The sequence below is a fragment of the Octodon degus genome, unplaced genomic scaffold (assembly GCF_000260255.1).
Source record: "Octodon degus isolate 3935 unplaced genomic scaffold, OctDeg1.0 scaffold00041, whole genome shotgun sequence".
Classification (NCBI taxonomy): Eukaryota; Metazoa; Chordata; class Mammalia; order Rodentia; family Octodontidae; genus Octodon; species Octodon degus.
Genome location: NW_004524617.1, coordinates 16791619 through 16805793, shown reverse-complemented (window position 1 = coordinate 16805793; position 14175 = coordinate 16791619). Strand labels below are relative to the sequence as shown.

Sequence of the window (14175 nt, the reverse complement as noted above, 5' to 3'; positions counted from 1 at the left end):
TGAAGCTAATCAGTGAATTCGATTCAGTTCTCATCCAACTTGACTTGTGACCAGGATCATGGAAAGAAAAGTTTGTAAAGTGAAGCATCATGGCACAGCTGACCAAATTCTGTCTTCACAGTCCACAGCTTTCCTTTCCTGGAGCTTCCTTTCTGGCCAAACTCACAACATTTTAAATCATCCTTTTGGGCCCTTTGCTCTTGATTCTCAAAATAAATCTGGCTAAAAGCCCCCAGTAACAACCAGGCCACTGCCCCACTATTTGGCTGCCTTGAAATTTCTTTTTCAAGGTTAACTAGTCCACTGTGCTTAATTTCAGTCTCAGGCAAGGTCTCTGGTCAGGAGCAAAATGCAGACAAGCCTTCTGCCAACCCATAACACAAATCATCCGCAGTCCAACAACCAATGCTGTCCTTCTTCCCAGCAGAAACCTCCCCAGCCTGGTCTTTATAGGCTGGCTTTCTATCAACCTTCTGGTCTTCTGAGCTCTGACCAGAATCTCCCATACAGAACAGCCAAAGCTGTCCCAGTGCTTTGCATGTAGGCGACATCTCCAAACCTTTCCTATCTCTTCCCATAAGCCAGTCCCAAAAGCTTGTAATCCACATTGTCAGGTATAAGCAGAACACTAGTGGGCTACTTCTTCAAACCTCAGTAAGAAGAAATACATGATATCCAAAGATTTTGCAGTTGTTGTGTCATAATTTAACAGATTATTTAAACAACATACTATCGTAGTTACCAGTTTAAAGCCATGTTGAACAGAAACAACATAAATAATAGGTGAAAATATATTTAAACTTACTAACACTGCCTGAAGAGAAAGTAGTCTGCTTGCTGGCACCTGTGGAAGAAATTTTAAAAAAAAACCTTTCAGTGTTTTCAGAGTATAAATATTTCTTACATTATAGTTTGCGGAAATATTCTATTCTTGTACTCTGATACTGAAGTACAGTCAATGAAAGTCAAATTCAGATGAAAAGACCAAGATGACTGGTTTCCTGAAAGCCAATTATACAACTCCATTGCTATATTTGCAGAACCAAAAAACACTTTATTCAAGTGATTGTGTAAAGCACCAAGTGAAAGCAAAAAATTAAAAATTAAAAATCTAAGTTTGAACAAGACTTTCTGAAAAGATTCAGAAAATATTTTCTTTAACTGGTAACTGAAGCACTCATCTGTAAGAATGCTTCAGGCAAACTGCACTATCATCAGCAATCCCACTAACACTAGGATTTTAAATGAAAATGAATTTTTACCTTAGCTCCTATTAACCAGAAAAGAAAGTTTAATAATTCTGCAGAAATATCAACACTAGCAGTATCCTATGATAGCACAGGTGACCAAACATTATCTGCTACTCCACCCCTAGGTTGAAAGCAAGCATCTATGTAGTAGATAACACTGATGTTTATTCTCAGGCATACTCTTCTCTGCTTTCAGGGATTCCACTCCTGTCTTTTTACTAGGCTATTTTGTCTAATGAAACCTAAGTGGACATGACACTGCACATCCGGGCAATTAGCATCTTAACTGCCAGTGGCAGAGCCTCTAGTCTACTCTTTTCCTGCTTTGGGGAACCTAAGCCTTATGTTGAGCTGTAGATGTGATAAAATGGTAGGGACTCCTTTGGCCTGCTACCCTCCACTTCATCGTCCTACTGGCCCAAGATGGATACGCAGTGTGCATGCAAGCGTACATCTCTGTTGTTTCAAGCCACCGGATTTTAGGCCTTGTTTCCACCTTAACTTGTCCTGCTTGGTGCTTTTCATTGTCACAGATGTAGAGGGTGATTACCCCTGATATAAAATATCAGCTTACAAGGGTGAGAAATAAATGCTCCTGAATGTAATGTGAAGCCTAAAAAATGTTAAATACTAATATTTTTTAAATTGGTAAATACAAATTACATGTATGTATTGTGTACTGTTGTTTTGAAATATAAATATACAATGGCTACCTGAATATTAATATTTTAAATTACAAAATTATAATATACAAACTTAATTTTATTTTTTATATTTTATGTATATTCTTTTATCTCAGAGTGTTATCATAAGATATTCTGCTTCAGCCAAATACTGATTTTAACATGTATCTGTTTTGCATTTAGCCAAAATATACATTTTGTACCTTTCTAAAAATAATATACTAAATAAAAATGATAGAAGTAAAAGCTTGGTTATGTGTGTTTTACATAAGATACTTACTTGACAGAAACCTTAAATTGGAAATTAAGTCACAAATTTATTCTGTGGAAAAATACCTTGATCTCTTAGAAAGAGGCATTCTTTGTTGCTACTCTGTGCATCCTGTCATATCTCTTCTGCTGCCACCAGCTGGCTTCCACGACTGCTAAATTCCAGCAACCAGCAGGATTCAATTCAGTGCTTTGTTTTGACTGCTGGGTTCCTGATGAGAACACCAACTCAGTTGAATAACTAAATTTTTAGGCTGGGAACAGAAAAATACAATCAACTCATTTCCTACATATTTTAGATTATCAAATAGCCACACAGCAGCTGGCACTTGTCTCAGCAAGTGGTCCAAAGCTTCAGGCTAACGAAAGAGAAGCTATTTCAATACTTAAGTTAATATTATTCTCCCAGGGAATAACACTGCTAAAAGCTACAGAATCATTACATAAGAGCAAACAAACGTCAATTCTAACACTACTGTGTACCAACAGTCTTAGTGTAGTTTGAAGCTTTAATAATTTCAAAGGTATACATTTTGCCAGGCAAAAAAAAAATCCATCTCAAAGGTATATATTCTATGAATTTACATAAAATATCTAAATTATTTAAATTCTTTCATGATTATTTGGTTTTGTGAATTTTTGCACAGTAAATATATTTTAATGTTTTGTTTCAGTCAACATTTAGGAGCACTAAAAGATTTAGAATTCAACATTATTTGAAATTCCGAAAAATTAAGTAAACATAAAAGAAATTTAAATAAGCTTCCAAGTGGCAGTTTTTGCAAGCTTGTCAAATTTATACTTTGAAAATTCTCAAATCTTAAAACAACACTAAGACTTATGGGACACCTGTTGTGGTGGATTGCTAACTGGTGGCAAACTTGTTACATAAGCTGAACTGAACCAGCATGGTGCTGGGTGTGGGAGGCCCACCTGAGGGTTGTTGCCAGCAGCAGAAGAGGCTGACCTGGAGAAGCTGTTGGAAGCTGCTGGTTCTTTTGGGCTATTCTGCTAGAGAACTTTGTCATGCTGGTTTTCCTGGTGAACTTAGCTGTTCTTGTCAGAAGAGCTCAGGCCCTCGCTGTTGCTGAGAATGACTACGGCTCATTTTGGGGGAACTCTAGTCCTCACCTTGAGCATCACTTCTGGCTCCAGAGGGGAAGATGGTGTACTGCTTAGTCTCATGGAGAAGCTGGTCGCATTGGCTTTCCTGATGGGAACTCAGGTCTCACTGTTGCTGAGGATGGCTGTGGTATTTTCATGGGGAGTTCTGGTTCTTACCTTAAGCATTGGTTCCTGGCCCCAGGGCAGCTTCCATGCTGGCACACATCCTTCATCCCGCTGGAGCAGACTTTCTAGCTTCCACCACTGATCTAAGGGCCTTTCCAGCGCAGATCTTTGAAAGAGACATGCATGAGACATTGTTGTGGGCTCTAGGCCTCCAGTTGGACTCATGGGAGGCACTGTTATGGGCTCTAGGTCTTCAGCTGGACCCATGCAGGACGTTATCATGGGATCCAGGCCCTCAGCTGGATTATTTGGTCTTTAGTGTGTGAACAGATATCCTGCACTCTTTGTATATGATTCTTTGGGTGATTACAAAATAATCTTATAAAATGCATCCTGTATTGTATTGTTCCCTTTGCAAAAACCCCAAACTACAACATCTGTACATAGAAAACTATGGAGTCACTTAATGCGTGAATATAATTTCATAACTTACACCCTATGGCCAATGATAATTGAAAGCATTTGCAACAATACACACGTATATTTGCACAGAGATAGAAAACTGAGTCATAAGATTCTTGAAGCTAGGTAAACATGTTACTAAGTGATTCAAACTGTAGGAAAACTATGATTAAATGAGGCAAACTGCCAGCAACATCTGTACTACAGGTTTATGGTATTTACACTGCCTTTTCACTTTAAAGAGGTTGAGGGTGCATTTGTTAAGATACTATCATAATTTCAGTATTTGGTATTAATATTATTAATGCTTTTCGAGAAAAATTGAGACAAACAACTTTCAAAGATGAACACTGTGGGCCAGCGAGATAGCTCAGCAGACTAAGTGCCTGCTTAGATACAGGGACCAGAGTTTGATCTGCACCACAGATCCTTAGGTTCCACTGAGCTGATTTAATTGGCTTAGATTACAGAATTTCAAAGGCCCCAGATGATCCCGATGAATAGCCGAGGCTGAGAACCATTGCTACAGTTTAATATATAATCCAGTATGTGTTAACATAAAAATATGTGCAGATGTTCCTAACTCCAACTTTTAACAAGAGGACTAATCTTGAACCCTGTAAAGTAAGTCTTTTTAAAAGAAACTAATGTGGTGGTGGGGGTGGAGGTGGGCGTAGGGGTGGAATGGGGAAGCTGAGGAACGTTGCTGTAAATTCAAAGCTAGTTTGGGCTACACAGTAAGACCCTGTCTCAGAAAAAAAAAAAGCCTAACTTAACTGGCTATCTCTCAAATTTTTTATGGGCAAAATAAACCAGGCATAAAGGCATGATTCTGTTAATATAAAGTTAAAAAATTCAGAATGGTGATGGGCTGGGGAAAAATGATTAGGAGGGGAAATGAGAAGGAAATTCCTGAGGTGGGAATGTTCTCCGTTTTGGTTAGGGTACATGGATTACACATCTATCAAAATTCATCGGGGCGGCCAAATAGCTCAGTGGATTAAAGCGCTTGCTTAGGCAGAAGCAGGGGCCTGAGTTCGATCCCCTGACCTGCGGTGCAGGCCCGACCCCCCGCCCTCCGGGCACGCTAAGACTGGGCCCACTTGGGAGGCTGAAAACAAGAAGGATCACTAGGACTCCGATCTGTACAGTGAGTCCCTGTACTAAATAAATACATAACAAAGGGGTGGGGGAGATGGCTCAGTGGAATAAGCGCTTCCCCGGCAAGCGCAAAGACCTGAGTTCAATCCCCGGTTCCGGGAAAAAAAAAAACACGATATATATATATTTCATCAAGACGAACACTTTGTATGTATTATTCCACTATTTCAGGAAGTAATTAAATGTAGGAGTAGGGAAAACTGAGGCAATTAATTACTTCAGAGGACCCTAAACTTTTTCTCTTTACTTTTTAGGGAAGGGTCTACAGCGTGTTCAGGGTGTCACTACTAGAGCCAAGCACTGGGATTAGAGGCGCGCGCCACCACACCCCGTCTCAATCGCCACCTTAATGCGCCCCGGAGGCGGGGCCGAGACGGCAGGGTCCAGGGTTCCCGGGCCCTGCACCTGCGCTCGCTCGCAGGTGCTTTAATCCGCTGAGCTATTTGGCCCGCCACTTACTTACATTCAAAAGAACAGCAAATTCCAAATCAAAAGCAGTGACAAACCGGGCATGGTGGCGCACACCTGTCATCCCAGCACTGAGGAGGCTGAGGCAGGAGCACCTCGGCGAATTCGAGAGCAGCCCAGGCTACAAATTGATCTCAAGGGCAGCCTGAACCACTTAGCGAGACCCTGTCTTAAAACATTAAAAAAAAACAAATAAAGAAACAAACAAACAAAAAACACCAATGAGAAGGGAGACCAGGCATCAGGGCGGGGCAAAGCTTAAGAAATCGTGAGAGCGGCGGCAGCCAAAGCCGAACCGCACTTCAGACGGCGGCGCCGGAGTGCCACAAAAAAATAAGCCCCAGTACCATTTTCCGGTACTTTCAAGTCGGCTCATGTGTGCTCAACGGAAGGGTCCGGCGGGAAACATCACCACGGCAGCAAAAGAACCGGGACAACTTAGTTCCTGCGCAGATGGTGGGGCTATAAGCTCCAGGTCGACGGTTGGCCGTTTGCGGCTGCAGTGAGGAGAACGCCGGTGCTCACCTTCTTTCCGCTGCCGCCATGATTCCGATGTCGCTGGTGGTTTTAGTAGTGGGTGGCTGGACTGCCGTCTACCTGGCCGATTTGGTACTGAAGGTGAGGGCCGCGGGCCTAAGGCCCTGGCCAGCGGTGTCCAGGACCGGAACGCAAGGTCCTCTGTCGCCGAAGGCCATTTCTCTTCCCCTGGCGAGCGCCTACCGGGTTGGAAGCCGCCGTCGGTGCCCACGTGCGGCCTTCCGCGTGGCTTAGCGGCCCCGCGGAGTAAATAAAGCACGGCCGCTTGCGGGAGGGGTGTGGCTGCCCCGCGCCTGCCGCACTGCGGGCTGCGGATCCCGCAGCCGAGGCTCTCGCTGGGGCGGCTCATGGGGTAGGTTGGGAGGGCCGGGCCTCGCCGGCCACTACAGCAGCAGCGTATTAGGGAGGAAAACAAAACGTCCACTTAGGAAAGGCACTGTTGCCCCTTATTGTTTCAAGGTTGAAACCCTCTAGATACTTTAGTATTAAACGATTCTAAATCAAGTCGGAATTAAAATCCTTGATCTCAAATTTGAAAGTGCATACGATCCTCCGGGATTCCGGTTAAAATACAGGTTCTGATTCACAAAGTCTGAGGCCAGGCGTGTCTAACCAGTTCTTAAGTGAAACCAATGCTGCTGGTCCACAGACCATTGTTCAAAGTAACACAGTCAAGCAATAAGGATTTAGATAATTTCTGGCTTCCTATTATTCGAACTCTGATTTGTACCCTGCACCTTTTTCAGTAGTCAGTCACACACACCCTGGGTGAACTGTTTATTTTTCAGTTTGGAAATATAGCAAAAAAATAAGTAAGAGTTGTCTGGTTCACGTGCCTCAGGTAACCTTAATACAGCACTGGGGAGCGGATGTAACTATATGTGTGGTATAAGAGCATGCAAATTCTCAAAGTTTATTGAAAATAAGAGGTATAGATAGTAAAATTTTCATATTAGGAATACTGTTTTAAGTAGAATGCTGTAGTATTGTGTGTTTTAGATATAACAAAATAAAATGATACCTGTGTTCATCATGTTTAAGTTGGCAAAGTGCAACAGTTTATACAGTGTAACTAGGGCATGGTGGTGCATGCCTATAATCTCTGCACTTGGGAGGCTGAGGCAGGAGGATTGCCAAGAGTTGGCCTATATAGTGAGTTCAAGGCCAGCCTGGACTGCAAAGTGAAACCCTGTCTCAAACAAACAAAAAAACAAACAAAAAACCAGTTTATACAGTGTACTCCTTAGGGCTCCAGTGGTGGCAAACCTGTGGCACATGTACCACAGCAGACTTTATATCATGGAAAGTTCTAAAAGGCTTGTCATCACTGAAACTTCTACCACTTCCCAGCCATTGTGACCTTGGGCAAATTTGGATCTGTACCTTGCTTTCTCGTCTTTAAACAGAGATAATAAGGATTCCCTGAGATTATAGACAGGAATGCATTAATGGCATCCACTGGTATAAAAACGTGATACCTGAGGCTGAAGGATTTAGGACATGGGTGATCTGGGAGCTTGTTACAAAGAACTTAAGGCCTTGCTCCTCATCTACAGAAGCAGTCTGCATCTTTACAGGATCACTAGGTGATACCTCTGCACATTGGTGTTTGAGAAACACTGATGTAAAGGTTTTGCTTAGCATGTTATAAGCAGTACAGGCCACAACAATTTTGTGTGTGATATTAGCGCATGTTTGGGTTGTTTTTGCAGCGCTGGAGATTGAACCCAGGGCTTCCAACATGTTAGGGTGCTCTACTATAAAGCTACATCCCCAATGTGAGTTTATTCCTTGAAGGGGGGAATAGAAGCCACATGATTTCTTCATATTGCATATGTGAACAAAATAAAAATAACCCGTTAAACTTTTACAGTCTATTGTCAAGTGTATGAGGTGATCAAGATGTCACTAATTGGGCTGGCAAGATAGCTCAGCAGACTAAGCGCCTGCCTAGGCATGCACAGGGACCAGGTTTGATCCTCAGCACCGCATGCTGTGCCGGTCCCACCCCGGGCGCACTGAGCCACACTGAGTCTGGGCATGGTGTTGCACACCTGTAATCCCAGTGCTGGGGAGGCTGAAAACAAGAGGATCACTATGAGTCTGAGCTACATAGTGAGACCCTGTACCAAATACATAAAAAAAAGAGGTCACTAATTTCAGGAACAACTTCTAGCTCCCTATGAGGACAATGGTCCCTAAGCAAAAGATCTAACACTCCTTTAGAGTATCTTCTTGGGGAATGGAAAGACTTTGGCTTTTTGAAGCCTGTACCTTTGGCTTCTCTGCTTCTAGGTTGATCTGCTGTTCTACTTGGGATTTTCTAGGATTTCTGCAGTAGACACCTGCTAGAGCAGTGTGGCACTCCTTTTTCAAGTCTTGGAAAAACAAGCAGATTTTAAAAGTTACCTGAAGACCAAGAACAGAAAGCATTACAGATCCAAAGCAAAGAGATATCTATGTTCAGACCCTTTTTTAAATGACTGATAGGCCTTCTAGGACAAATAAGTTTTTCACATAGATGGGTATCATTTATGACAGTGTTTATAGCACTTATGTAATTGTCAGGAATTTTACACAGCCTTATGCTATCCACAATCCTATATTAGTCAAGTGCTTCATACTTTCCTAAAAATAAAACTCTGTGACTATATATAAGCAGCTACTTCTGCAAGCCCCAGAGAGTCTAGAAGATTTTGCTAAGACCAAAATCGCTTTAGGTACATTTTGTCCTTTTACTTGGTCAAAGTTGGTATAACTCAGGGCTTGCGCAGAAGAAAAAAAGCACTGATTTTTTTTCTGTATTTTAGGGAAGGGTCTATAGGATGTTCAGGGTGTCACTACTAGATCAGACTCATAGTGATCCACCTGTTTACATCTTCCCAAGTGCTGGGATTACAGGCACACGCCACCACACTCAGTCTCAATCACAGCCTCCGCACGCCCCAGGGGCCAGGCCAGCACGGCAGGCCTGGGGATCGAACCCCTGGCCCCTGCGCCTGCTTACAAGTGAAAAAGCACTGAATTCAGCTGACTTGTCTTTTCTGTTGAATTGACTGGGGGGTCTTTTAGGTTTATAACACAGGACCTCTTTCCTTTCTGTGATAGCTAGGCCAACTGTGCCGTCTAACACGGTAGTTACTACATGTGGTCACTGAGCATTTGAAATGGAGCTAGTCTGAATAAAGATGTGCTCTAAGTGTAAAGTTGACTCCAGATTTCAAAGAATACCAAAAAAAGGTATCTAAATAACTTTTTATGTTGATTACATGTTGAAATGATATGTTAGCTGTTTGGAGTCAAAAGATGTGAAACTGAATCTTTAGTTTTGCTTTTTAAAGTTTGCCTACCAGACAGTTAAAATTATATATATATATATATATATATATATATATATATATATATATCTTGCATTTGTGGCTCATATTTCTATTGGAAAGTACCATTATAAACAGAAGTCAACAAAATTCTTCTGTAAAAGACTAGATAGTAAGTATGTTAGGCTTTGTGAATCACACAGCATTTCTGTTGCATATTCTTTTTTGTTGCCTTTTTTATAATTCTATAAAAATGTAAAAAAAATTCCTGTTTCACATCTTATAGGAAAACAAGCTACAAGTTGGATTTGATCTGTGGGCCATTTTTGCCAGACCCTAAACTGAGCACCCCAGCTAGTTTAAGACTTTTAGTACACTAAGGAATAGATGGAAAGCTTTAAGATTATAAGCATTTGAGCAATCAGCATCTTGATTTCTTGTAGAAAATATGTATTTCCTTGTACATTATAAATTGTTCTTCAAAGTTAAGTGATGTAAAACTTTTCTTTCTGCCTTAGTCCTCCATCTATTTTAAGCATTCTTATGAAGACTGGCTGGAAAACAATGGACTAAGCATCTCCCCTTTTCACATAAGATGGCAAACTGCAGTTTTCAATCGTGCTTTTTATACTTGGGGACGACGAAAAGCGAGGATGCTTTACCAATGGTACTCTTCACCTTTTCTTTTTGGCTTAAATGAGTTGTGAGAGCTTGTTATATTAGTCATTTCCATTATTTTTGCTCTACTGGGTTTTAAAATATTCACAGAAAAGTTTTTTTATTAGAAACATGGGAGCCAATCATTGTGCTTTTGATAACATTAAAAGATGAAGCATTTACAGTGTTTTATGTTTGGAGTTTTATGATGATCTCTGAAACAATTAAAATCCTGACCTTCTCTGCAGTTGGAGAATGTGGGTTTGGTGGGTAGCATGGTCTAAATTCCATTTTGTTAAAACTCTAGCTCAAGAAGATTAGCACTAAATGTAAACAGATTATGAAAGAGTTTGCAGAAAATACAATAGGGGCTGGGTAGATAGCTCAGAGGCACAAGGTCCCCAGTTTAATTACCAGGCCCACATGCTGTGTCAGCCCTGGAACCCTGGGTGCACTGTCCTGGCCTGGAACCAGGCAAGGTGGTACACGCATTTGAGGTTGAGACAGGGAGGTTGAGACAGAAGGATCGTTGCAAGTTTGAGACCAGCCTGTGGGCTACAAAAGTGAACACAGGGCCAGCCTGAAGTGCTTATGAGACCCTGTCTCAAGAAAAGAAAATACAACATCAAATGAAAGCATGCAAAGTAGCAAGAAGAAAATAATAGGAGAAACCAGTAAAATAGAAAACACACAGTAAAAAGTTGATTCCTTTGAAAGATTAATAAGACTAATAAATCCTTACTATTAGCAATCAAGAAAAAAAGAAAACAGGGCCGGGGAGATAGCTCAGTAGAATAAGGTCCTGAGTTCAATCCCCCGTACCGCAAAAAAAAAAAAATCAGAATTCTGCCAGTTGTGGTGGCACACCTGTAATGCCAGCCCTGGGGAGGCTGAAGCAGCAAGATTACTGCAGTTTGAAGCCAGTGTGGGCTGCATAGTGAGTGCAAGGCAAGGCTGAACTACATAGTGAGACTCTGTCTCAAAAATCCAAAGCAAAAAAATCAGAATTCTATTGACTTTAAATTAAAAATGGTTGTACATGCCTGTAATCCTAGCACTTGGGAAGCTGTGGCAGAGAGATTGCCTCAAGTTCAAGGCCAGTCTGGGCTACATAGTGAGACCTTATCCCAACACATACATACATACCTACATACATACATACATATGTACATACTCTATTATGAATAATTCATTTATAAACTTAATAATTTTTTTCTTTTTGGTACCAATAATCCAACTCAGGACCTTGCATCTGCCGGGCAGACACTGTGCCACTGACCTATATCCTTGGGCCAAACTTGACAATTTAAAAGCCATAATTTCCTTGAGAATAAATTTATCGAAAAATTCAGAAAATGCAACAAATTATTCCTAACTATAGAAGGATATTTTCTAATTATTAAAAAGAATAAAAGGACTCACTATCAAATTTTGTCATTTTAACATTTAAACTCATTTATAATACTGTAAAGCTAATATACAATGCAGACAATAGAATGCGTAGATGATAAAAAATGGGTACGTTTAATGCCAAGAGTTTCCTAGTAGAGCAAGATCAAAACAGTACTAGTCTATGGATTGTAAATAATCGCATACATAAGAGGAAACACTTTTGTTTTCTTTTGTGGCAGTGCTAGGAATCAAAGCCAGTACCTGCAAGCAGGCGCAGGGGACAGGTATTTAATCCCCGGGCCTGCCCCCAGGGTGCACTGAAATGGAAGTTGAGACTGGGCATGGTAGTGCGTGCCTGTAATCCCAGCTCTTGGGAGGCTGTAAATAGGCAGATCACTACAGGTCTGATCTAGTAGTGAGACCCTGAACACCCTGTGGACCCTTCCCTAAAATACAAAAAGAAAGAAAGAAAGAAAGAAAAAAGGAATCAAATCCAGGGCTTCATGCATGCTATGCTATCACTAAGCTATACCCCTAGCCCAAAATATACTTTTTAAATTAGGAATGGTGGGGCTGGGGATATAGTTCAGTTGTACAGCACCTGCCTGGCAGGTGCAAGGTCCTGAGTTCAATGACTGGTAAAAAGAAAAAAAGAAAGAAAAGCTTTTGAGTTTGTATATAGCTCAATGGCATAGTACCTACCTGGCAAGCTGGAGGTTCTGAGTTCAGTTCCAATACTAAAAATTAAATAAATTAGGAATGCTATTCAGCCTCTTTAAGTACTCAAGAATTGTAATTTTTAACACTGATTAAAGAACCTAGGGATGAGGAGATAACTCAGGGCTGGGGAGATAGCTCAGTAGAATAAGTGCAAGGGCCTGAGTTCAATCCCCGGTTCCGCAAAAATAAAAAATAAATAAAAATAACCTAGTGCCAGAGTTCAAGTATTTGATGTTCAGATAGGAAAAATAATTACTGAAATTTTTTAGCCTTTATTTTAAAACTATGGATGTGTGGCTGGTCACTGAATTTATTAGCCCATGGATTGTGAATAATCATGTATTTACATGATTTGTTTCCTCTTGACAGGTTCAATTTTGGAATGGTGTTTGGTGTAATCGCCATGTTTAGTTCTTTTTTCCTCCTTGGAAAAACGCTGATACAGACTTTGGCACAGATGATGGCTGACTCTCCTTCTTATTCTTCCTCCTCTTCCTCCTCTTCCTCTTCTTCCTCCTCCTCTTCCTCCTCTTCATCATCTTCCTCTTCCTCCTCTCTTCACAATGAACAGGTGCTACAAGTTGTGGTAAGTCCTTTCTTTGTTCACATATAGATGCAAGATATTTTTTCTGGCTAATATAACTGCTATCTAGAATATAAAAATGAAAGTAGAAGTCCCACAATTCTTCAGATTACCTGCTTCAACAAAAAACATTAAGCAGTTAGCCAGAATCATAGCAATAAGCACTGGATGGTAGTATTGGTAGTTATAGCAGGGAGCAAATGGACCACTGTCAAGATTGTTAGCAATTATAAGCTATGTAGTTTAATTTGTGGTATCTTCTTAAGATATTAAATGATTGTTTCTTTGAAAGAGTAAGCATGCTAATTTATGATCTCTATACTGTGCAAATAAACTGCATTTTAATCTTACATAGAATATCCTGTCATTTTCATGGCTTTTGGAGTCTTAACTAAACCAATAATACCCTTTGTTGCTGTTATTATTGTTGGTTTTTTGAGAGAGGGTCTTGTTATGTAATACAGGCTGTCCTTGAATTCACTGTGTAGCCCAGGCTGGCCTCAGACATGCAGCGATTCTCCTGCTTCCACCTCCTCAGTGCTGGGATGATAGGTGTGTGCCACCAGGCCCAGCTAATACATTTTTAATTAAAGATGAGCCTGTGGCTAGGAGTATAGCGTAATGGTACAATGCTTACTTTGAATGCATGCATAAGACCCTGGGCTCAGTCCCCAATACTGGGGGGAAAAGAAGATACAAAACCTTTCTAAATGGTCATTATAATATCTTGATGTAAAAAAGAATGAGCTGATTTGTGTTCCTTTAACTGTAGGCTATTTATAATTTTCATGTTAAAGTGCATCTGTGTACCTACACACCCTGTTATTTCTTATCTCCAGAATTTGGAAAGGGGCTTCACAATGGCTCACTTTCATGTTTTTACATTTACAGTGGTCCCTCACTTATCACAGAGGTTAAGTTCCAGACACCCCCACAATAAGTGAAAATCAGTGAAGTAGTGATATTATATTTAGTGTATATAAATGGGTTATAAATAATCACATACATAAGAGGAAACACTTTTTTTCTTTTGTAGTGGTGCTAGGAATCAAAGCCAGTGCCTGCAAGCAGGCACAGGGGCCGGGGGTTTGATCCCCTGGCCTGCCATGCCCATGGGGCACGCTGAGACGGCAATTGAGACTGGGCATGGTGGCACGTGCCTGTAATCCCAGTTCTTGGGAGGCTGTAAACAGGCAGATCGCTATGAGTCTGATCTAGTAGTGAGACCCTGAATACCCTGTAGGCCCTTCCCTAAAATTAAAAAAAAAGGAATCAAAGCCAGGGCTTCATGCATGCTATGCTGTCACTGAGCTATACCCCTAGCCCAAAATGCACTTTTTAAATTAGGAACGGTGGAGCTGGGGATATAGCTCGGCAGTACAGCACCTGCCTGGCAGTTACAAGGTCCTGAGCTCAATGTCTGGTAAAAAAAAAAAAAAAAAAAA

The 14175-nt window shown here is 41.0% G+C and overlaps 1 protein-coding gene and 1 long non-coding RNA gene across 2 annotated transcripts in view; one reads left to right on the top strand and one right to left on the bottom strand.

Moving 5' to 3' along the window:
- Positions 1 to 804: 804 nt before the first annotated feature.
- Positions 805 to 3520, bottom strand: LOC111816819. Its single transcript, XR_002821147.1, has 3 exons — positions 3485 to 3520; positions 2270 to 2457; positions 805 to 844 (listed from the first exon to the last, which is right to left on the bottom strand). It is a non-coding gene; the product is annotated as an uncharacterized LOC111816819 (long non-coding RNA).
- A 2441-nt stretch (positions 3521 to 5961) lies between these two features.
- Mbtps2 (membrane bound transcription factor peptidase, site 2) overlaps positions 5962 to 14175 on the top strand; it is a 37908-nt gene continuing 29694 nt past the window's right edge. The window contains exons 1-3 of the mRNA XM_004631396.2: positions 5962 to 6142; positions 9897 to 10045; positions 12517 to 12733. Of these exons, the coding sequence (XP_004631453.1) occupies positions 6068 to 6142; positions 9897 to 10045; positions 12517 to 12733 (441 nt within the window). The 5' untranslated portion in view covers positions 5962 to 6067. The remainder of the gene's footprint in view (positions 6143 to 9896; positions 10046 to 12516; positions 12734 to 14175) is intronic.